The sequence below is a fragment of the Pelodiscus sinensis genome, chromosome 20 (assembly GCF_049634645.1).
Source record: "Pelodiscus sinensis isolate JC-2024 chromosome 20, ASM4963464v1, whole genome shotgun sequence".
Lineage (NCBI taxonomy): Eukaryota > Metazoa > Chordata > Testudines > Trionychidae > Pelodiscus > Pelodiscus sinensis.
The window spans coordinates 1734381-1756509 of record NC_134730.1 but is presented as its reverse complement, the minus strand read 5'-3'; the positions used below and the strand labels follow the sequence as shown (position 1 = coordinate 1756509).

At 41.8% G+C, this 22129-nt stretch overlaps 1 protein-coding gene across 3 annotated transcripts in view; it reads left to right on the top strand.

Annotated features, from left to right (window-relative positions):
* MYH10 (myosin heavy chain 10) overlaps positions 1-22129 on the top strand; it is a 146865-nt gene that overhangs the window by 87391 nt on the left and 37345 nt on the right. For all 3 annotated transcript variants that reach the window (XM_075903464.1, XM_075903463.1, XM_075903462.1), the window contains 12 exons: positions 2229-2347; positions 3231-3383; positions 4900-5073; positions 8125-8298; positions 10312-10426; positions 15332-15525; positions 15777-15898; positions 17653-17722; positions 17829-17989; positions 19270-19378; positions 19482-19613; positions 21401-21607. In XM_075903464.1, the coding sequence (XP_075759579.1) occupies positions 2229-2347; positions 3231-3383; positions 4900-5073; positions 8125-8298; positions 10312-10426; positions 15332-15525; positions 15777-15898; positions 17653-17722; positions 17829-17989; positions 19270-19378; positions 19482-19613; positions 21401-21607 (1730 nt within the window). The remainder of the gene's footprint in view (positions 1-2228; positions 2348-3230; positions 3384-4899; positions 5074-8124; positions 8299-10311; positions 10427-15331; positions 15526-15776; positions 15899-17652; positions 17723-17828; positions 17990-19269; positions 19379-19481; positions 19614-21400; positions 21608-22129) is intronic.

Below are 22129 nucleotides of genomic sequence, written 5' to 3'. Positions count from 1 at the left end.
CAGCAGACTTGCCCTATCGAAGTCCACGGACGTTCCAATCACCCTGCTACAGGCTCAGCCAGACTCCTGTTACTGGTCTCCCTGAAGCCAGCCTGGCTGTGTTCCTGGCCCCCACAGGCCTCTTGCCTCTGGGTCTCTTTAGTCCTTCAACATCTGTGGTCCTGCCAGACCAGGGAGTCCCAATTGAGAGAGGTGCAACCTGTAGAAGAGTCAATGCATATGTTATCTCAAAATGTAACCTAGCTCCTCTAAAACATTGAGATTAACCTCTCTTTGGAATCTAAGTTGTCCATGTGATTTTACTTTTAACTTAGTATTAGTTACTCATGTTGTTCATGTATCTGTAATGAAATACCATAGCTCTAGAAACCCATCTTTGTATTTTCAAGTAATTGTTTAGTATGCTGTACTCAACATCCATTTTCTCCTGCATTGCAGTAGACTGAAATCATACTTCTGAATGTTTGATGTAAACCCATGTGGAAAAGTACATGACCAAGCACAAAATCCGGGCCTTTAGGGGTTGGGAAATATCTTCTGTAATAGCAAAGGGAATGGAAAAAAAGGATGTGTTCATTAGTATTGATTCTGATATTCCCATTCCAAGATTACCCCAGAAAAAGGGTTTCCTTTTCTTTTTAAGACAAAATTGGGGGAGATGCCAAATCATCATAATAGAAAGATGAGAGGGACTAAAATATTCATTTGCTAGATTTCCTTCTGAGAAAGTGTAGAAGCTGGCACGTTTGAGAACACTTAGCCCCAGGGCTAAGAATGTAGTGTGTGTCAGATTCATTTTTAGAACTCTTAAGTCACAAACACCCAATCTGTTAACCGAAAATATGCATAGGAAAGAGGATTGGCATTGAAAGAAAATAAAGTAGAAGTAGTGTATGTGTTGCCAACCTAGGAAAAATCATTGGTCCATTCAGTTTGATGATCTGCTTCCAATATTCTTATACCAGTTGCTTTAGGTGAAAGCATTGTTTCATTGACTGCTGTGATGTGGCCCATCCCCCAAAAGCCATTGCAATGGCACTGGTATGCCTACCTGCACTGAAACATAGCAGTTTCTCTAATCAGCCGTATGTCTACACTACAACGTGGAGCCTGCTTCCCGGTTTGAGTAGGCATATGAGTACTAGCGCTCTGCTTGAGCAAATCCACTAAAATAGTGGGGTAGCCTACGGTTGTCCCCAAATAGCCAACCACAACTTGGGCTAGCCACCAAAGTGTATGCTTAGGAGGTCTGGGCAGGCTTGCCTACCCAAAAAGGGATGCACATTACTAGCTGCAGTGTAGACGTACACTCATTGGCATCTGGTATATTAAATCAGACTAATGAATGAGCTTTCATTAAAAACCAACAATATTCAGCTCAGGGCTTCCTAACAATTTTCTGAGCTAAACTGGTATTTGCTGCACTCAAACAGGGATTCACTAATATGTTATACTAGCCAATTAGCCCGTCATAAGATGGGATTTTCAGGTCTCTTCTCCACATCAGTCTTCTCTCCTGAGCCTCCGTGCTCTTGCTCCTTGTCTTTTTCTCTCCTCCTCCTTCTCCTACTGCCTCCTCCTCTCTCTCTATGCTCTCCTTCGCTTTCTGCCTCTCTCTCCGTCTCTTTCTCTTCTCCCCCTCCTGCCTCTCTCCCCGCTCTCTCTGTCTCCGTCAGGGATGCATGCTTGTCCAGGCCCTGCCTCCTGGGCATGTACATCACCGTCCCGCCTCCCTTTGCATCCCGCCATGGCACTCAGCTGTCTTCTGTGCCGCTCACCCAGGCCGCCGCGTGGGAGCAAGCAGTGCAAACAGCCTCTCTCTCTCTTCTCCTCCTACTGACGTGCTGCATGGGGAGCGCAGACCCCAAACGGCCGCTTGCTCCGCCTGGCTGAGCGGTGCAGAAGTCAGCTGAGCGCCATGGCGGGAGGCAACAGCACCGCTCAGAGGGAACAGCCAGTGTTTCAGTGTCAGAGTCGGACATTGGGCTACTATATATATGATGTGCTCCCCCAGGTTCTGGGATTCCTGATAGACACTAGTTGTAATGATAGGGACATTTTATTTTTGTTACGAGGTTGAGTACTTTTTCTGATTTCAGTACTGAGTAGAGTCATTTGAAACAGCTATTGATTCAAGTTCTCTAGGGCCTGTTTCCTTAATGTTCTGGCCAGTTGCTCTGAAGAGTATGGGGTATTTAAGTGAATAACTTTATTACTTTCAACCTCAGTTGCACAGAAACTCTGCCATCTACTGGGAATGAATGTAATGGAATTTACTCGAGCTATTCTGACACCACGCATTAAAGTTGGCAGAGACTACGTTCAGAAAGCTCAAACCAAAGAACAAGTAAGTTCTGTCATATAAAAATAAAATGAAGCTACAATTAATCCAAAGTAACTTTTCAGCTTTGGTCAGGAAACTCTGTTGAGGCTAGCTCCTATTGATATCTGTTCTTTGTTGCCTCTTATTCTGTTTTAGTATTTTCTTCAATGGCAAAAAAAACCCAAGACTGTGTAGACAGTAACAACTTTTCCCCTTTCCTTGACCTTCCACTGATCTTGATTCCAGTGCCATTTTGTTGTTGACAATAGGTTAAAATGTGTAACTTTTAATCAACCATGTTGTATTTCTGCTGCTTGTTTTCTTTCCTAAGTGGAATTAACTGAAGTAAACTTGCTGGCTACGTCTACATTGGCCCCTTTTCCGAAAGGGGCATGCTAATTTTACAGGTCGTAATAGGGAAATCCGCGGGGGATATTTAAATATCCCCCGCGGCATTTAAATAAAAATGTCCGCCCCTTTTTTCGGCTTTTAGAAAAGCCGGAAAAGAGCGTCTACACTGGCCCTGATCCTCTGGAAAAAAGCCCTTTTCCGGAGGATCTCTTATTCCTACTTTGAAGTAGGCACTTTGAAGTAGGAATAAGAGATCCTCCGGAAAAGGGCTTTTTTCCGGAGGATCGGGGCCAGTTTAGACGCTCTTTTCCGGCTTTTCTAAAAGCCGGAAAAAAGCGGCGGACATTTTTATTTAAATGCCGCGGGGGATATTTAAATCCCCCGCGGATTTCCCTATTACGACCTGTAAAATTAGCATGCCCCTTTCGGAAAAGGGGCCAATGTAGACATAGCCGCTGAGTTCACTTAGCAGTTACTTGTAATAACATCTATCTCCTTGTTCTTTTGATGGCTCATTGAGAAGAAATAAATGTTTAATACATTGTAACTTTGTTAGGCAGACTTTGCAGTGGAAGCCTTAGCAAAAGCCACCTATGAGCGCCTCTTCCGCTGGCTTGTTCACCGCATTAATAAAGCCCTGGATAGGACAAAACGACAGGGAGCATCTTTCATTGGAATTCTGGATATTGCTGGATTTGAAATCTTTGAGGTATGCCAAAGAGCCAGTTATAGGAAACTACTAAATGGTTTGAAATTCTGGTTTCCACCTGTCACTTTGTACATAGCCTTTGTTGCTAACAATCAAATTGTAAAGAACTTGTAAAGCAATTTGCTGCAAGGATGCAGTAAAAAATATATAAAGCACTGGAAGACTTACTGAGTGTTGCCCAAGTCCTTCAGAGCATGAAGCTAGTGGTGTGGAGGTTGCCCGAGTCAGGGCAGAACCTTGCAGATGTGGGGGGCTCAGGGCTAGAGGCAGAGAGCATGGGGTGTAGGAGTCCGGGTGCAGTATTGATGAGAGGCTCAGGGCAGGGGCTAAGGATGTGGGGGTGCAAAAGAGTGAAGGTGAGGAGGAGCTCAAGGCATGAAGGGACTCAGGAATAGGGTGTGGAGATGTGGGAGTTGGGCAGCAGATTGAAAGGAGGCAGATGGGAGGCTCAGAGGAGGAAGGCTTGGAGGCTTGAAGGCTTCTCCCAGGGCTGGCCAGGGGTCGGAGTGGAGGCTTGCATCCTGCCCACCAGCTTGTCCCTGGGGTGCACGGGGGCTGCACACCCTGCCCAGTGGCCTGTTTTTGGGTGCCTCGGGTGGCAAGGGTTGTAGGGTGGGCCCCACCAGCACTTCCCAGGGCAGAAGGAGGCTGTGCAGGCCAGCCCTGGTGGCACTCCTCCTTCCCAGTCTGAGGGGGGATAAAAGAGGGAGCCATCTGGCAGGGGCCCTTTCTCCCCCTCCACCGGTTTATGGCCGGGCTCCTTCCCTGCAGTGCTGTGGCCAAGGTCAGGGGGATGGGGGTGGGGTAGGAGCAAATTAACTGGCCCCTTGACAAGCCCCAGCCCCAGCCCCAGCTTGGTAGTCCAGTTGCCTCCAGTGGTCACTCTGTAGTATGGCGTCCCTCCAAACAGTCCCCTTACTTTCCATGTTAGGGAAAACAGTCCCGTTCCAGGCACTTCCTTTTTTTCCCTAGCACAGCCAAACCCTGACCTTCCTTTAAGATAGGAGAAGAGGAAGCGGCACACCGAATTTGGTGGTTCTAAGATCTTACTGATTAGGAGGAATTCTTAAACAGATTCATGGGTGGACAAACGGACAGATTCACACTTCTAAAATCTATAGACAGATTTGATTCGTTTTAATGTATTAAGGTTCTGGCTCTGCTAATTTTTTATTCCAAATGTTTAAAGCCACAGGTCTCTAGTCTAATCAGAGTTGCACGCCCCTATGTGACCATTTGTCTGCAGTTGTGGATTTTTCCTGTAATATAGCAGTCAGAGCATACTGCAGATAAGAATAACATCTTGTGGGTGAATCAAACTTTTGTAACTTTTGGTCTGAAATTATATAAAAATTGGTCTTAGTATATTAAAAATATTTTGTTTATTGGATGTTAGCATATTAGCCCCCAATACGATCAGATTTTTGCCCTACCAATTCTACTTGCAAATGTAGCAGGTGATATTTTATAAATTCTGCCATCAAATTATTCTTCTAACTCTCTAAATATTTTACAGCTGAACTCTTTTGAGCAACTTTGTATCAACTACACCAATGAGAAGTTGCAGCAGCTGTTCAACCACACCATGTTCATCTTAGAACAAGAAGAGTACCAGCGTGAGGGCATAGAATGGAATTTCATTGATTTTGGACTTGATCTGCAACCCTGCATTGACTTAATAGAAAGACCTGTAAGTTTGGGGGTTGATGTGTGGGTGTGTGTATGGTGGTTTTTGTTTTGTTTGTTTTTGTGGATTTCTGGACCAGGTACAGGCCCTCTTGTGGAACAGTCTCAGGACCTGGATTAACTTGAAGATCAAATCCCATTATTTTTATACTAATTTTAGTGTCCTGTGCCCACTGTCAAGTAATCCTGTGTCTGTTTGTGTGTGAGGAAGAGTGCATTGTTCTCGTCGTATGGGACTAAATACAGTAACCTTCTGATAATCCGGCACCTTTAGGACCCAGGGGGTGCCGGATTATCAGATATGCTGGACTATCAGAAGGGGGGGGCTATTAAGGGTCTGGAGTGGGGTGGGAGGGGATGCCACCCCAGACTCTCATAGCCCCCCTTACGATAGTCCGGCTCTGCCTCAGGAGTCCCTGATTCAGCCGCTGCTGGTCCGTTTCAGCAGCAGCTGAATCGGGGATGCCTGCAATAGAGCAGCTGGGGTGCTGCCGGGTTGGTCCCGCAGCGCCGAGGGGCGGTGCTATGGCACCAACCCAGCAGCACTCCAGCTGCTCTTGGGGACGCCTGGGACAGAGCAGCTGGGGTACTGCCCGGTTGGTCCCGTAGCGCTGCCCCTCGGGGCTGCGGGACCAACCCGGCAGCACCCCAGCTACTCTTGGGGACGCCTGGGGCAGAGCAGCTGGAGTGCTGCCGGGTTGGTCCCACAGCGCCAAAGGACAGTGCTGCGGGACCAACCCGGCAGGACCCCAGCTGCTCTGCCCCAGGGGTCCCCGATTCAGCCACTGCTGAAACAGATCAGTGGCTGATTCCAGGAAGCCCGGGGCAGAGCTGCTCTGCCTCGGCTTCCTGGAATCAGCCGCTGATCTGTTTCAGCGGCGGCTGAATCGGGGACCCCTGGGGCAGAGCAGCTGGGGTCCTGCCGGGTTGGTCCCGCAGTGCTGAGGGGCGGTGCTACGAGACCAACCCGGCAGCACCCCAGCTGCTCTGCTCCCGACTTCCCCGATTCAGCTGCTGGTCAGTTTCAGCAGCAGCTGAATGGGGGAAGCCTGTCCGGCACACCATCAGGAGTCCCAGAGCATTGGATGCCGGACTAATGGAGTTTTACTGTACCTTGGTCTACTATTTATATTGTTTCTAATACCAGCCAAGTCCTCATTGCTCATTTTCCAGCCTAATCATGTCATGGTGTTATGGTGCTTAATGTGGTAGCTCAACCTTGATACTCTTGAATATTTAGGGTGAAACCTTGGCCCCTTTTGATGTTAGTGAATGTTAGTAAAATTCCCATCAACTTCAATGGGACCAGAATTTCACCTTATAAATCTGCCTTGTGTTTGATTGGGTCTTTTAAGAAACTGAAGAAGTGTCCTTTGAGACACTGTCTTCTAATTACAATTGGCTAACGGACCCTTCCTGTTCCCTAATCTTGGAAAACAGTAGACCACTCCAATTAACTATAGATGGCATGAGAAGCAGCGTGAGAGTCCAGGGAAAGAGCACTTACCTCGAGGAGCTATTCCCACTTCCCTACTTGACCATCTGGATAATGCACAACATACACTTGTTTTTTAGATAAGGTATCATTACAGAACATCTCTACAGCACCATACTCACAGGAAGTGCAAAACAGAGCTAAGGAGTTTCTCCCCTCCGCTTAAGAAAATGGATTTTTAATCCCAGGATTAAGGATGTAAGCGACTAGTTGAGTGAGTACTCGACTGTTGAGTTGTGGATTGTATCATCCTGGGAGCTAATCCCTGGTGGGTCTGCACATTTAAAGTACAGAGCTGCAGTGGTGGTAGCGAGCGCCCCCCTCTCGATCGACTACCTGATTAGTTGATTGAAAATCACTGTTACTTAACATCCCTACCTAGAACTTAGTTTGCAGGCTGACAAATGCACAAAAATCATGATCAGTGGCATAATAACAAAGGTTGTGATGAGCGTTTTCATCTGAGTCAGTTTTTGGACTTTTTTCCCTGACTTGAGCTGCAATTGTTATGAAGTTATATTTTTTTAACGCATTTTAATATGCCTTTGCTGCATGTAATGCTATGCTTGTATCCTGAGCAGCAAATATCCAATAAACCAGTTCTTTAAAAGTTAGTTTGCAGGGAGGGAAATTTTAAAAAAACATTTTTCACTATGATTGTGTAGATCCAAAAAGAGAATTCAGATTCTGTCTCCGTGGAAGTTTGCCTGTTGTAAAGTTTGAGGGAAGGAATGTGCATGTTTTCACTGTAAACAATATTTAGAATGATATATTCTAAGCCTTCTCATGCTTAAGAGCCAAAATTCCTCAATCTTCCAGTAACAAAGTTGCATGGCACATGACATGGAATGGCCTCAGTCATATATTGTAAAATGTGGAGACTTGCAAATTCACAATGAATTGTTTTAAAGTGTAAACCTTTGCAAATTAGTTCCTCTACCCTTCCCCCCGCATCCTAAGAATTGTATGTAGGAATCTGGTTCCCTTAGGAAAGATAACTGATACCATCAAACTAATCAGCTCCTGTAAAATGAAAAAAAAAAAGTTGTTCTCTGCTTCATATAGATGGGGAGGGTAAATATGCTAAACATTGAAGAATAAATCTGCTAAATATTGAGAAGTGTCCTGATACCAGGGTAAGGAGGATGTATAAAGCCCATAGATACTTAAGTAGAACTTTGCTGTTCATATAAGGCTTTTAATGACAAGTATTTGAGTTCTGTAACTCCACTATTGTACACAAAGTATGAGAGATTACTGTAGAACTGAGCAAGTTTTTCAGTATGTACAGTATGTGTAGATAGTCTAATATGGAATTAATTTCTTTGAACTCATTACAGTCTGACTTATGTTTGTCCTTGGTTGAATGCATTTAAATAAAATGGGACTTGAGCAAATGAAATCTCAAACTTTTTTCACTTTTGCTTGTAGAAGCTTTTTTGTCCCCTGGAACTGTAAAGGGGTGGTGTATAAGATTATTTAAAAGGACTTAATTAAAAGTATAATACCAGAAATTGTGGTGAATTCTTGTTTAAATCCATCAACTATTTGTTTTATTAGGCAAACCCTCCTGGTGTGCTGGCTTTGCTGGATGAAGAATGTTGGTTCCCCAAAGCAACTGACAAGACATTTGTGGAAAAATTGGTCCAAGAACAAGGAACTCACTCCAAATTCCAAAAACCAAGGCAACTCAAAGACAAGGCTGACTTCTGCATTATTCATTATGCAGGGAAGGTATGGGTTGTATGTTGACCAACATGTACTATTGTGTTGTAAATAGATTAGTTTTAGGAAAATCTGCTTAAGCTTCAGCAATATTCAGCTACATGCATACAAGCTCAAATAGAGGAACAGTTTAGTTTTCTTGTTAAAAAGATACTTGTGAAAGCTGTATTAAAATCCCTATTACTGGATCAGAAGCTACAGTGGCAGACCTGTAAGAAGATATTAAACAGACTCACTTGAAGAGATTTAAACTTTCAAAATTATGGAATAAAAAATGTATGGAGTCTCACAGTTGGTGAAATCTTGGCCGTATTAAGTCCTTTTTAGGAGACTGATATCTTTCTATGAGCTGATGCTCAAATTTGTAAAGGTATCTAGGGCATCTAACTTCTGAAATTGTGGTCTTGAAAGATTAACTGCAAAACAGTATGCGGCTGCTGAGCTGTACTTCTAATATCACCTCAGTCTTCTGTGGAACTATCAAGATGTATGCGTTCTTTATTTACAGTATTGCTAAATAACAGTTTGTCTAATTGCAGTAGTCATCCAAATCTAAAAGTATCAATTCTTTGCAACCAATATTTAATTTACTCATCTTTGTAATTTAGTTGCACTAATTGGAGTCTTTTTCTTTTACATTAGTTATTTTGATGTTTCCACAGTAAACCCTCTTCTTAACAATAACTTGTCTGAAAATGTTTTACATACCATTGTTACAAGCATCAAAGCTTGGCTCTCAGAAGAAGTTGGTCTAATGAAAGATATGACCTCACTCACGGCCAGATTAAGACATGCTGAAGCCCTAAACTGTCTCACGTTTAGGAGGCTCCATAGCATTGCCAAAAAGTATATTAATCCAACAGAAGGAACAATGAAAATAGGAATAATTAAGTTTTATATTTGCATATATACCAGTATATAGTTGACAATACAACTAAAAACTGGTAATCTCTTTGTATTTAGAGGTCCCTCATAATCTGATGTCCTGAACTGTATCTTATTTATCTTGTGCATAAATCTGACACTGACCTCACTCACTTTGTGTGTCTAACCAGCAAATAAGATGGAAAAATATGGAGAGTAAAAGCAAACTTTTTCTTTTTGTGTGTGTGAAATTTTAATGTTTGAAAATGCCTTTTATAGTGATGTCAACATGTAGTTGACTAGATGATTAACTGATTAGCCTAGGCTAATTGGTTAATCCTGTTGACTACTCACATTTCTTCCCCTCCCTTGCTGCCTCTGATAGAGGCAGCAAGGGAGGGAGAAGCAGGCTGGTTCCCCCAGCATCTCCTCGATGGTGCCACTTGCCCCAGGGGAAGCTACCACAAAGTAGCTCCTGTCTGGGGGGGGTCCAAGTTCCACATGGTCAGAGGCTGCTCCGCATCTCCTGGAAGAGCCTCTGTCTGCACTGAGCCTGGGCTCATCACAGGCAGAAGCTGCTTCGTAGTAGCAGCCTCTGTTTTTTGGGGAGCTTTGACTCCCTGTATACAAGGGCTGCTGCCACCCCACGCAACCGCCTCTATCAGAGGCAGCAATGCAGGGCAGTAGGCAGCTGGTCTGTGCTGGGAGCTGGTTTTTAAACTGGCTTCCCTTGCCAGCGAGCTTCTGCCAGGCACCCTGCGCTGCTGCCTCTGATATAGAGGCAGTAGTGTGGGGTAGCAGGGTGCTCCCCAAGAGGGGAGCTGGAGCACACTGGCTGTTGGCCCCACCCCGGGGACTGTTGAATAGTCAAGTAACCAATAAGAATTCATGTGGTTACTCAATTATTCTATTACCCAATATCAACATCCCTCCCATTTTATAGCACTTAGTCTGGTTCTCTTTTGACAGCACACTCAGTCACATAAACATCAACTGGAGGGGGAAAAAAAGCTGAAGAGGAAAATTCAGAGAACACTGTTTACAGGTGTTTTCTTCGCAATTAGCTTTTTGTAAACTCTTGTTTTCTGTTTAACAAAACCCAAATTAGCAGTGTCCCAGTAACTCCCCTTGGACAACTTTTGCTTGCTTTTTTTACAGGTAGACTACAAGGCAGATGAGTGGCTGATGAAGAACATGGACCCTCTGAATGACAATGTGGCTACCCTTTTGCATCAGTCTTCTGACAAATTTGTTGCAGAGCTTTGGAAGGATGGTAAGAGAATATACCGTATTTAAGTTCAGATTTCATTAGAATGTGAGGTGTCATCTTGTTTGGATGGGTTTCGTCTTTATACTCCTTTTACTGGTCTGTAGTTGAAAATAATAGCTGCTTTATCCTGATCAAACAGCCAAAACTACAAGCAGAGGGAGCTGGTTTGTTCCCTAGACCCTGAATTTAGTCCTGTGCGCATATACCATCTCTTAATTTAGCTGCTTTTTCATCGCCATATATTAACTATTACTGTGAGGGTTGTCTACACTATATGAAAGATTGATGCTGCAGCGGTCAATCTTCTGGGGTTCGATTTAATCGGTGCAGTAGAAACCCACTAAATCAAACTTAAAGGGACCCCCGTCAATGCTGGAACTCCTAGTCCTCGCAAGGAGTAAGGGAAGCTAATAGGAGCGTTTGCTCCGATTGACTTCCTACTATACGGATGGGGATTTAAGATACGTTGGAGTTGTGTATCTTATTTTGACCTTCCCATGTAGTTTAAACCAGGCCTGAGAGTCGTATCTGAAAGTCTTCATTGGAGTTAGATTCAGAGTTGCTATAAAGAGCAACAGGCAGTGCCACTTTTGGTAGTGCTGCTGCTTAACAATGTTTTCATGAAAACACATTGTATTAGGCTTTGTGTCAGTAATAGTGGGCCATATACCTATATCTTTTTCAAGCAAATTGCAATTATCTCATTAAAACACTTTAAGCAATATTATCCCCATGGACTTGACATTGCCATTTAGCTAATTATCCGCACATCAGATGAAGTATCATATTTCAGAATTCCCACTAAATAAGGAAGCACAGTTAACCATATAAACACTTTGCAAGAACAGAGATTTTTTTTTTTAAATATTTATTGGTATGTATTATGCTACACTTTCATTTTTGGGAGTAAACCATTGTCTGTTTTGAAACAGAAGACACCTAAGCAATATGGTCAGTACTGAGTTTCATATTTATCTATAGGCTGAAGAACACTTTTTGTAATTCAGCTACAGATGAAGTGGCTATATTAGCCAGAAATCTGTCGTCTTAAACTTTTTTCCTTTCAAATAAATCCACTTTCCCCTAAAAACATGTCAGTTCTAATATTCAGAACTTGAATCTAAAGATGACTTAAATTGCATGGAATATGTGTTGCCTAATTGCTTTTGTAGCACAATTTAAAGTTTGCTTGCGTTAAAATGTGTTCTGTGTACTAACTGAAGTGTCTTGTGTATCTGCTCTTCTGTCTTTCTGTTTTTGCTGTTTCTCTACCTTAGAGATTCAGAATATTCAAAGAGCATCTTTCTATGACAATATAACTGGTCTTCATGATGCACCAGGTGAATGTATATTAAATCATAGGTCTCCTAAAGGCAGGAGTGTACCTACAGGAAAACCGTTTTTGCTTGTAGGCTTGCACGATCTGTTCATTTCATGCTAAATTTAGATACCTCCATAAGGCAAGTGACTTTGAGTGCGTACCTATTTAATTGCAATTGCACACACATAACCTTTTAATCTGAAATCTTTATTACTGTATTTTAGTTTTATCTGAGATGCTTACTTGCTTCCCCTATAGAAAAATACTCTGATTGCTTCAGATATTTGAAATTACTTGTAAGCTTTTCAGTATTCTCATCTTTGTTCGCAGCCCAGTTTTTGAGAAAAATACTAAAGTATTTTAACACTTATGTGCTTAAAGTAATTTGACGTATAGCATTTATGTAAATATTCACACGTTCCACTTGGACAGTGGATTGCAAGGAACTCATTTCAAACCTCTAAACTTGCTTTCACTTTATAGTGCTCTATAATGCTGTTTTCTCTTTCTACAAATTCTCCCTCGATTTTTTTTTTTTTTTTTTTTTGAGGAATTGAGTGAATATTTGCAGTTTATCTTTATAAGGAAGTTCATCCAGAACACTTAATAGTACTTCCTACCCCTGAGAGCTTGTGAAAGTTAAACCAAAAACAAACAAAAACCCACTTACAATGGTACCCTTATGTTGAAGTTTTGCTTTACATTACTTCTCATTGTTTTCAATTTCCTTAAGTAAGACTAAATTTATGTTGTAGAGCAGTGTTTCTCAACCTTTTTTTTTTATAAAGTACCCCTTTAAAAAAATAGTAGTAAGTACCCCCAATATCTACAGTTTTCAGACACACAATTTTTTTCTATCATTTTGTTAAGCAACTTAATTGTAGCCAGGCGGCCGATGAAATTTTTGGGTGTAAAAAGTACAAAAGTAATAAAACGCTGTAAAACTTAAAACAAAAGTTCAGTTTTCTCCAAATTTCAGTTGTTGACACATCCCTTCAGACTTCTTTCTAAGGGTACTCATACCACTGGTTGAGAAACACTGTTGTAGAGTTTTCCAAGGCTACTGAAATGTTTACGCTACCACTGTAACGTTTCGTGAGTCATTTGACATTATTTTACCTGTGTGGCTTTTTTAAATAGTTTGAAGAACAGTCTTTTGTGTGTGTGTGTAGTTTTCAGGTATAACTAGATATCTAACTTGGGTTATAGAAACACAATTTTAATCCTTCAATTATCATAATCACACAAAATACAAGTTTGTGTGTTCAGTTGTTGCTGTTGTTCATTTGCACACAGTATCTGTCTAATATTTGAAAAACTGCTGGTTTCTTGCATATCCTGTTGTATGGCTAAAGAGATCTTTGAACCCCACTTCTGGTTTAGTGTGCATTTTGTTTTCAGCTAAACGTTTAGGACATAAGCCTCTATATGCATGTTTGCTCACATATAGGAGTAGTCCCATTGACTCTAGTGGAACTACTCAACTAAACCACATGCTTAATTTAAATAGCTAGCTGTAAAATTTGAGCTCTAGTTTCCACTTACTTTGTTTGCTTGTCACTGAGCTGCACTTTCTAAATGGTGACCATATTGTCCATACTCATTATGCCATAAACATTCAGATTCTACTTTCAACTTGAGCAATAGAACAGTGTAAGTGGTACTTGCAGAATGGAGAAGTCTATCCACCATGACCCGCAAACCTTTTTCAGAGTCACTGCTTCACAGGGTAATCGGCTGAACAGAAGTTCAGTGTGATGTTGTGGCCAAAACAGGGTAATGCAATCTTGAAATGCATAAATAGGAGCAGAGAGGTTATTTTACCTTTGTATTTTGCACTGATATTGGACTCTTCAGCCTATCAGTCAGAGGTTAGGGTGGCCAACAGCCTTTACTGGGCCCTGTGCATGGTCGGGTGGCTGGTTCCATGCCCCCCAGAAGGGGTGGGGTTCTCAGACAGAAGGGTGGAGCTGGGGACAAGTCTCCCCTAGGAAGCTCTTCAGTGCCACTTGGCATGCACCATCCAAGGCTCTGCCAGCAATTTAAAGGTCCTGGGACTCCAGCTGTTGCCACATCAGCTGTAGAGGCAGTGGCTGGAAGCCCTGGGCCCTTTTAAACAGCTGGGTAGCTGCCCCCACTCCCCCATCAGCAGGCCTGTCAGAGGTATAACATGATTCAGTGGCTGGAAGCTAAAGCTAGACAAATTCAGATAGGATAGAAGTGATAATTTTTTAACAAAGTAACTAGCCATTTTAATAATTAACCAGTGACCATGGTGGACTTGCTAATACTGGCAACTTTTTTTTTTTTTTAATTTTGCATGCTTTACTAAAAGATCAGCTCTAAAAATTATTTTGGTGAAGTTCTGTGGCCTGTGATCTACAGGAAGTCAAACAAGATGATCAGTGTTCCCATCTGAGCTTGGAATGTATGAACCTATGTAATATGAAAATGAGAAATTTGAAATAGATACAAAGTTTTATAAATGACAGTGTTTTATGAAATAACTACATAGAACCAATTCTGCACGCATTGTTTTGTTAAAACCTACATGTCTATTTTTAAATAGATTCATTCAGAGTCCAAGTACTTGTTTCTAAATGGTTAGCTTGGACTTGATGTTAGTTAAGAGTGCATACTATATGAGAGTTCAATAAGAAATGCCAGCTCCTAGCATTAAGGTATTGAGCTGCCTTTTTGGATGAGAAATAAAAATAAAAAGGGTGTCTAGAGTTAGTTCACTTTGGAAACTTAGCTTTTGAGTTACATTCAGACTTACACTCCATGAAGAAAAGGCTATAGCGATATCTAGGAGAAAGTTAAGATACTGAATGTTTTTTGAATTTTGTTCTCATCTGAAGTCTCTATTCTGATACTTTATTGCAATATTTGAACACTTTTATTAAATGCTGTGCAGTTCTTATACTTTTAAGCCTATTGCACATTTTGCTGAAGAATTTTGTGCAAGTTGACATAAAAACCTGGTAAAATAACTAAGGCCTTGCAAAACTCTGGTGTATTCATCTCCCCTTTCTTTCACTGAAAGCGTGCCCATATTTAGAGCAGCTGAAAGGAAATGTCTTTTCAGCTAGTCTCCAGTATACATCAGGGTTTTTATTTAATTATATCAATCTGTATAGATCATATATATCACTGGTCTCATTTAAGAGATGTGTAGAGTCCATGCAGTTCAGTTTCAGTTTTTCAGGTTTAAATTATTTTTCCTTACTTAAGAGTTTTTCAAATCATTCATAATCTGCAGTTTCCAAATAATTCTTTTTTGCTCATCAGTCAAAAAAGGTCACTTAAAATAAAGACAATGGCTTTATTGGTGCATATAGAACTTCGAAATAAAGAGCTGATGTTGTCAAAGCTACAATATTCTGCCATGTAATCCTGTGGCTTTCAATTCCACTGCTTCTGCATAGTGTTCCAAATACATGCTGTGACTGCCTTGTCTATTGATAGCATCTTCTACCATTTGTTACACAAAGCTTTTGCTGCTGCACTGTCACTCCTGTGTACTGCATATCTTGATCTGACTAATGTTAAGATCTGCTTTAATTTTATTTTCTTGTCATTTCCAGTGGACCGTATTGTGGGCCTAGATCAAGTTACTGGTATGACAGAGACTGCTTTTGGCTCTGCATACAAGACCAAGAAGGGCATGTTTCGTACTGTTGGGCAGCTGTACAAGGAATCTCTTACGAAACTCATGGCAACTCTCCGAAACACTAATCCCAACTTTGTTCGCTGCATCATTCCAAACCACGAGAAGAGGGTATGGGCTGAGCACAGTGTTATGATCTTAGTCACATTTGCACAGAAAATCACTGTCTGTTTTGGATGGAGACCTCATAAATTATGTTTACTGTATTCTCCTCACCAAACTAGCAGTGAATTTAAGATACTCATATAGGCAGCCTATCTCTTCTGTGTTCCATGTGTAGTCAAAGTCTTGAACAATTATAATAGCTATCCTTCCTTCATGTTTGTTCAGAGAATCAAGGTATTCTTTGTCTCCTTATCCAGGCTGGAAAACTGGATCCGCACCTGGTTTTAGATCAGCTTCGCTGTAATGGTGTCCTAGAAGGAATAAGGATTTGTCGACAGGGATTTCCAAACAGGATAGTGTTCCAGGAATTCAGACAGAGGTACCAGTATGAACAGCCTGGGTTCTACAATTATCTCTCTAGTTTAAACTTGAATGGAAATGGGGCGGGGAACACTCTTTAGGAGATCTGGGAGTGAGTTGAAGCTAACGTGTTAAAGGCAGGGTGTTTGTGATGCTTCCTATTTCCCCTTCCCAACTCTAGTCATCTTTCTTTTGCTATCTTTAGTCTCTTCCTGTGTGGCTACAAGCCATTCTCCATACAGGCACCAAGATGCAGACCTTTTAAAAGAACAGCAGAGACACTGTTTTTCCTGAAATGTCTTTAGAATGTGATTTTTATTTAATTTATTTATTTATATATATATATATATATATATATATATATATATATTGAAAATAAGATAGTGTCATTCAGATTACAGGCAGTCCCTGGGTTACATGGATCCGACTTACATCGGATCCCTACTTACAAACGGGGTGAGGCAACCCCGCACTGTCTGCTTCCCCCCAGCAGACCAGGGAGACGCGGAGCGGCTTTTCTCAGCAGACACCTCAGCTTGAGAATAAAGGACTGAGGGAAGTGAGGTGTGGGAGAATAAAACTGAGCTCTGGAGAAATGTTTGGCTAGAGTTTCCCCTACAATATGTACCAGTTCCAGCTTACATACAAATTCAACTTAAGAACAAACCTACAGTCCCTATCTTTTACGTAACCCGGGGACTGCCTGTATAGGAAGAAAAATGTTTTGTTTTGTTTTTTTTAATTTCTTTAAGTAGGAAGGTGAACAAGGGTTGGTCATGTTTTTGTCACTTTGCCCAGTGCTGTTAACCACTTTTGCATGTGAGTGCAAAGGCTCTATACTTTAGATAGGTTTTAATAAGAAAAGCCTGCTGACTATAATATGCAGACTATATTATAGGAATAGAGAAACTGAAATGATAATAAGAGTACATCTTGTCCTTTTGTGGCAAAACTGTAACACAGCACCAGAGCCCCATTTCTCAAAAATGACTGAGGAGTTTTGATACCTAAGCTACTTTTGAAAATGGAACTCAAACTTTTAAACTCTCCCCTGCCCCCACAGTCATGCGTGTTTTTTGTTTTTGTTTGTTTTTTAATCTTGCCTTTTGGTATAGCTTTCTTTTTCAGTGGTATACTTTTTTTTTTAAATGGACCATTTGAAATGAAAGACTGTCTAGAGAAACTTTTAGTCATCCTCTATTGCTCTTCCCCAGTGGGTTTGGATATTCAGAGCTTCCCAGGGTAAATGGCCTAGTTTGGTCTTTCTTCCAAAAATCAGTACTTTGAACATACAACTTTTGCGGGAGGAGGAAAGGGAAAGACTTCCCACACCTCTTTGTGTACTTTTGTGTTAGTTCTGAAACACTAGATATTCACAGGTATAAGATAGGGATGTAAAAGCCTCACCATTAAGGCCCAACTGCTACGATTTTAGCAGTTACAATGGTTACATTTTTAAAACCATTTTTACATCTCTAGTATAAGAATAAAGTATCTAAATGTCTAAAATGTCAGATTTCCTTGACTTGGCTTCTGGACATTAAGCTTCCTGCCTCCAAACAATATCTTCTCTCCAAACTGTACACATGGTAGTGATGGTTCACTTTTTGTCACAGGCTGCTGGGGGAAAATGTTGAGTCTGCCAGTTCCTTCTCCCTTTTTTTTGAGGCAAGTCTGACTTTAGAAATAAAGAGAAAATTGGTACCACTTTGCTAGTGTGCTAGTGGCGATTTATTACTGGGTCCAATGCTTTGTCCTTTACTTGACTTACAGATATGAGATCCTTACTCCTAATGCAATTCCTAAGGGTTTTATGGATGGCAAGCAGGCTTGTGAACGAATGGTAAGCGTTTAGTAATATTTAGATGTAAATCATTTAAGGTTGGCAGCCATGAGTGTGTGTGTGTGTTTCTTCTCTGTGGTAAATAAATAATTCGCCTCCCACTTAGATCAGAGCATTGGAGCTGGATCCCAACTTGTACAGAATTGGACAGAGTAAGATTTTTTTTCGAGCTGGTGTCTTGGCACATTTAGAAGAAGAACGGGATCTGAAAATCACAGACATCATCATCTTCTTCCAGGCTGTCTGCAGAGGATACCTGGCTAGAAAGTGAGTGAATGGGCAACTTAAGTGACCAGGTAGTAAGATTGTTTTTTTTTAAAGTCAAAACATAACCCTTTATTGTTCTAATACATAGATATTTATAAGAAGACTTAACCCAAAGAAGTGTGTTCATGGTGAATGGTACAATCTGCAGTACTAGTTGGTTTCAGGGCAGAGACTGTCAAATAACAAAAATAACACACTTTGCAAGCAGTGAAAGTAGTAACAACCCCCCTCGTATGTGTTGGGTTGGAAGATAAGAGTGAAGGACAGTGTGTATATAAGTGACAGATTTGCATTGCCAAGCTCCCTCCATCCCCTTCTGTCTGTGGAGACAGAGTACAGAATTGGAAGGAGGAGGGACACCCTGACATCAGTGCCCCCCTTCTCTCTCCCACACCCTGCACAGCAAGCAGGAAGCTCCTGGGAGGGCAGCTCCAAGGCAGAAGGCAGGAGCAGCATGACAGTGGGGGAGGGGCAACTGAAGTGCCAGCGCTTGAGAGCTTCCTGGCCAAACCAGTCAGGATCCCCTGTCAGGATCCACAGGTAGATCTTGGAGCCTCTGATCTACTAGTTGGTGACTGCTGTATTAGTGGTTTGAAATATTGAACCAATATTTGGTCAGCTGGTTTATTTTTGGTTCGCAAGAATAAGTGATGCGATCAATATGAAATTGAAATTTTATCTTCAGTACCATTGAATATCTTAATAGAGAGGTAGCCGTGTTAGTCTGGTCTTGCTAAAACAAAAGGAAAAACTATGTAGCACTTCAAAGACTAACAATATGGTTTATTAGGTGATGAGCTTTTGTGGGCCAGACCCACTTCCTCAGATCATATTCTGGAAGAGAATTGGCATGATCATATATACCAAAGGAATACAATGAACAATTGAATATCTTAATTACCGCTTGTATGGTGATGTATTGGTAGCTTTAAAAATGTAGGTTTTTGAAATAATAGCCTGGATAGGGCAGCAAAAACTCTCCTGCCTCACCAGTATGTCTCAGACCTAACTTGGAGGGACCCACCTCTAGGAATCAAGGGAGAATTCAGTCTCTGAGGCAGTTCATGGGACTTTGGGCACGGAGGGTTGGCTATCACAAGGGTTTTTGTAACGTGAATGCTGATCTCAGGTTTTAGCTTGATTCTTTAGACAAGGAATGATCACTCCTTCTGTTGCCTGTAGATTGAGTTAGCCACTGACAATGAAGCACGTAGTTTAAAAGTGTTCCGGAATGGACACCCTACCTACAAATATACTTTGTTTTCTCTTTCTGCCTTTAGGGCCTTTGCAAAGAAGCAGCAGCAGCTAAGCGCATTAAAAGTCCTGCAGAGGAATTGTGCAGCGTATCTGAAGCTAAGGCACTGGCAGTGGTGGAGAGTCTTCACAAAGGTCGGCTGCTTTGTCACTTTCCTTAGCTTGGGGTTTAGTAGGTGGCACATGAGGCTACACGTCTTCCTCCGTCCATACAGCTCACTTTCTGATTCCATTGCAGGTGAAGCCTCTTCTGCAGGTTACTCGACAGGAAGAAGAACTTCAGGCCAAGGATGAGGAGTTGCTGAAGGTGAAAGAAAAACAGACAAAAGTGGAGGCAGAACTAGAGGAGATGGAGAGGAAACATCAACAGGCAAGTTGTGCTACAAATCTGTCTTTCATAGTCAGACACTGACCTAGGTTCATGTGTGAACACCCTTTGACATCAGTGGGAGTTCTGTGGACAGAGGGCATCACAAAGCAAGTGACTAACACTCTTATGTTTGTAGTAAGATGAGGGCCTAAAACAAAAGCCCATGTAGCACAGGCCTGGTTTGAGGCCTGAGGCCTAGCTAACAATGGACAGCACTTGGCTAATATAAAGCAAAACTGGGGTGACCCTGCCTGACAACAATGAGACCAGACCACTTGTTGATTTCACTCCTTTACCTATGGATCCAAACCTGGCACATCATGCTGTTCCAGAACAGAGGGGCAGGGATTGGAATCTTTTTATTTTTAAACACAGAAAAATGTGATAACAGTCTGATTTTAAGTAATTTTTAGACCAGGAAACTTTCTGTAGACTCCTGTGTTGTGAGGAAACAGGAGTTTATGAAGTCTTTTGTTTCAAAATGGAACTGGATCAGAGTAATGATGAATATAAGCATGTCATATTGGACAGAAATGTTGTATGATGTCATAGATTAGTGTTTGTCTCACTTTTAAAATCTTAATTGTTCATTGTTCTGAAGACAAGAGTTAATATTGCAGAATCTGTAGAGCAGGAAGTAAAATGAATTTAAGTCCAGGGAAAATCATTCAAACCCAGATGAGAGTACAGGTTGGACCTCCCTGGTCTGGCACCTTCAGGACCTGACTGGCCCCAGAGGAAGGATTGTGCTGGACCAGGAGAGATCATTTCTACCCCACCCCCGCCCACTGCTGCTGGCCCTGTCCCCGGCGCTACTGCCCCACCGGGCTTCCTAGCTCCCTACCGCAGCCCATCTGAGCCATGCACTGGGCTTTCTGGCTCCCAGCCCCCGCTGCCAACCAGCTCAGCCATGTGCCTCCCCCCACGCATCACACAGGTTTCCTGGCTCTCCCTACCCCCGGGGGTGTGCTGGGACACTCTGGTGCTGGTTGTCAAAAATTCTGGTTTATAGAGGTGCAAGCTGTAGTGATTTCAGGAGAGTCAGAGGAAGTAGTGAATATCAAATTAGACTTGAGCTTGCTCTTAGAAATGGCAGTAAAACTGCAAAAGAGAATTTGCATAGCCTAAGTAGAGGAATCCTGTCCTAGAAAAAGAAAGCGAGAGTTCAACTTTGTGGGCAATGTCTTAAGCTCGTATGAAGTACCCAAAATAAGGAATGTGTACTAAGATGATGTATGCAGTGTAAAAAAAAAATAGAAAAGAGCTGCACGTTAGATAGCTGAGAAGAAATTCAGAGTGGAGGAACAGTTGACAAGAGGCTGGGCAGACTGATTGCAGAAACTAAGGTGTAAGACACACTGTCTACAAGTATTGAGAAGATGTAAATGTCTTTAATGTAAATTGTTTAAGATGACTTAGGTGAGAATAATTACAAGTAGTGAGTTAAAATTCAAATTAAAATAGGTTAGTCAGATTATCTTGGACCATTTCATCCTGGTAGACCAGATGGAGCTTCCCACTGAGGAGATATCACATGAATAACGAAAAACTGAACAGGACAAAGTTTTAGAAAATACCCCCTAAGAGAGAGTCTAGTACTGTGAGGTAGAGGGTGGACCAGATCAAGAATAGGCCTTTCACTTTTAACTTCTGTGACTTACCAGAGAAGGTTAGATGTTAGTTTTCAACTTCTTCTGTAAAATTTTATCATGTCTATGTTCTCATGTGATGTGTTGTGGTTATGTAGTAGAGAAGCTTGAGTGTTCATTTTTCTGGATCATTTGTAGATTTTAGAAGAAAAGAACATTCTTGCAGAGCAGCTTCAGGCAGAGACAGAGCTCTTTGCTGAAGCTGAGGAGATGAGAGCTCGTCTGGCGGCCAAGAAGCAGGAGTTAGAAGAAATTCTGCATGATCTGGAATCCAGGGTTGAGGAGGAAGAGGAAAGAAACCAAGTGTTGCAAAATGAAAAGAAAAAGATGCAGGCACATATTCAGGTACTTGTCTCAGTAAATGCAATTAGAAGACAGTGTGACCAGAATACTAAAATAATGAGGGTTAGTTTTATTGTTACTGCCAGTAACTTCACCTGGTGGGAATGAAAGGAATGGAGAAGGTTGCTCCTTTGGGACAAGTTGGGGGAGTGAAAAACAATATCCTAGCATCTTGGTTCCATGTTGGACAAATTCTGTGATGTTCACAGGTGTGAAAAGAGAGAGGAGTAGGTAAGGTTTGTAACATCATCCTTCTTGGAACAAATATGGATTTTCTCTGAGGATATGTATGCAGACTCAGAATAAAAAGGCTCTCATGTAAGTTGCACCCTGTGCAGGTGGAGAGTTGATGGCAGCATGGCTCTTGAGGGAGCTTTACAACCTTAAGTGATGTGGGGATTGGGAACTAACACCAGGGGATTGCCTCAGATGTGGAAATATAACTATTTCGTGCTTGTTCATGACCATAGAGAAATCTATTCACCAGATCTTACCAAAGCGTGCCAAGACAGTCTCTTGTTAACT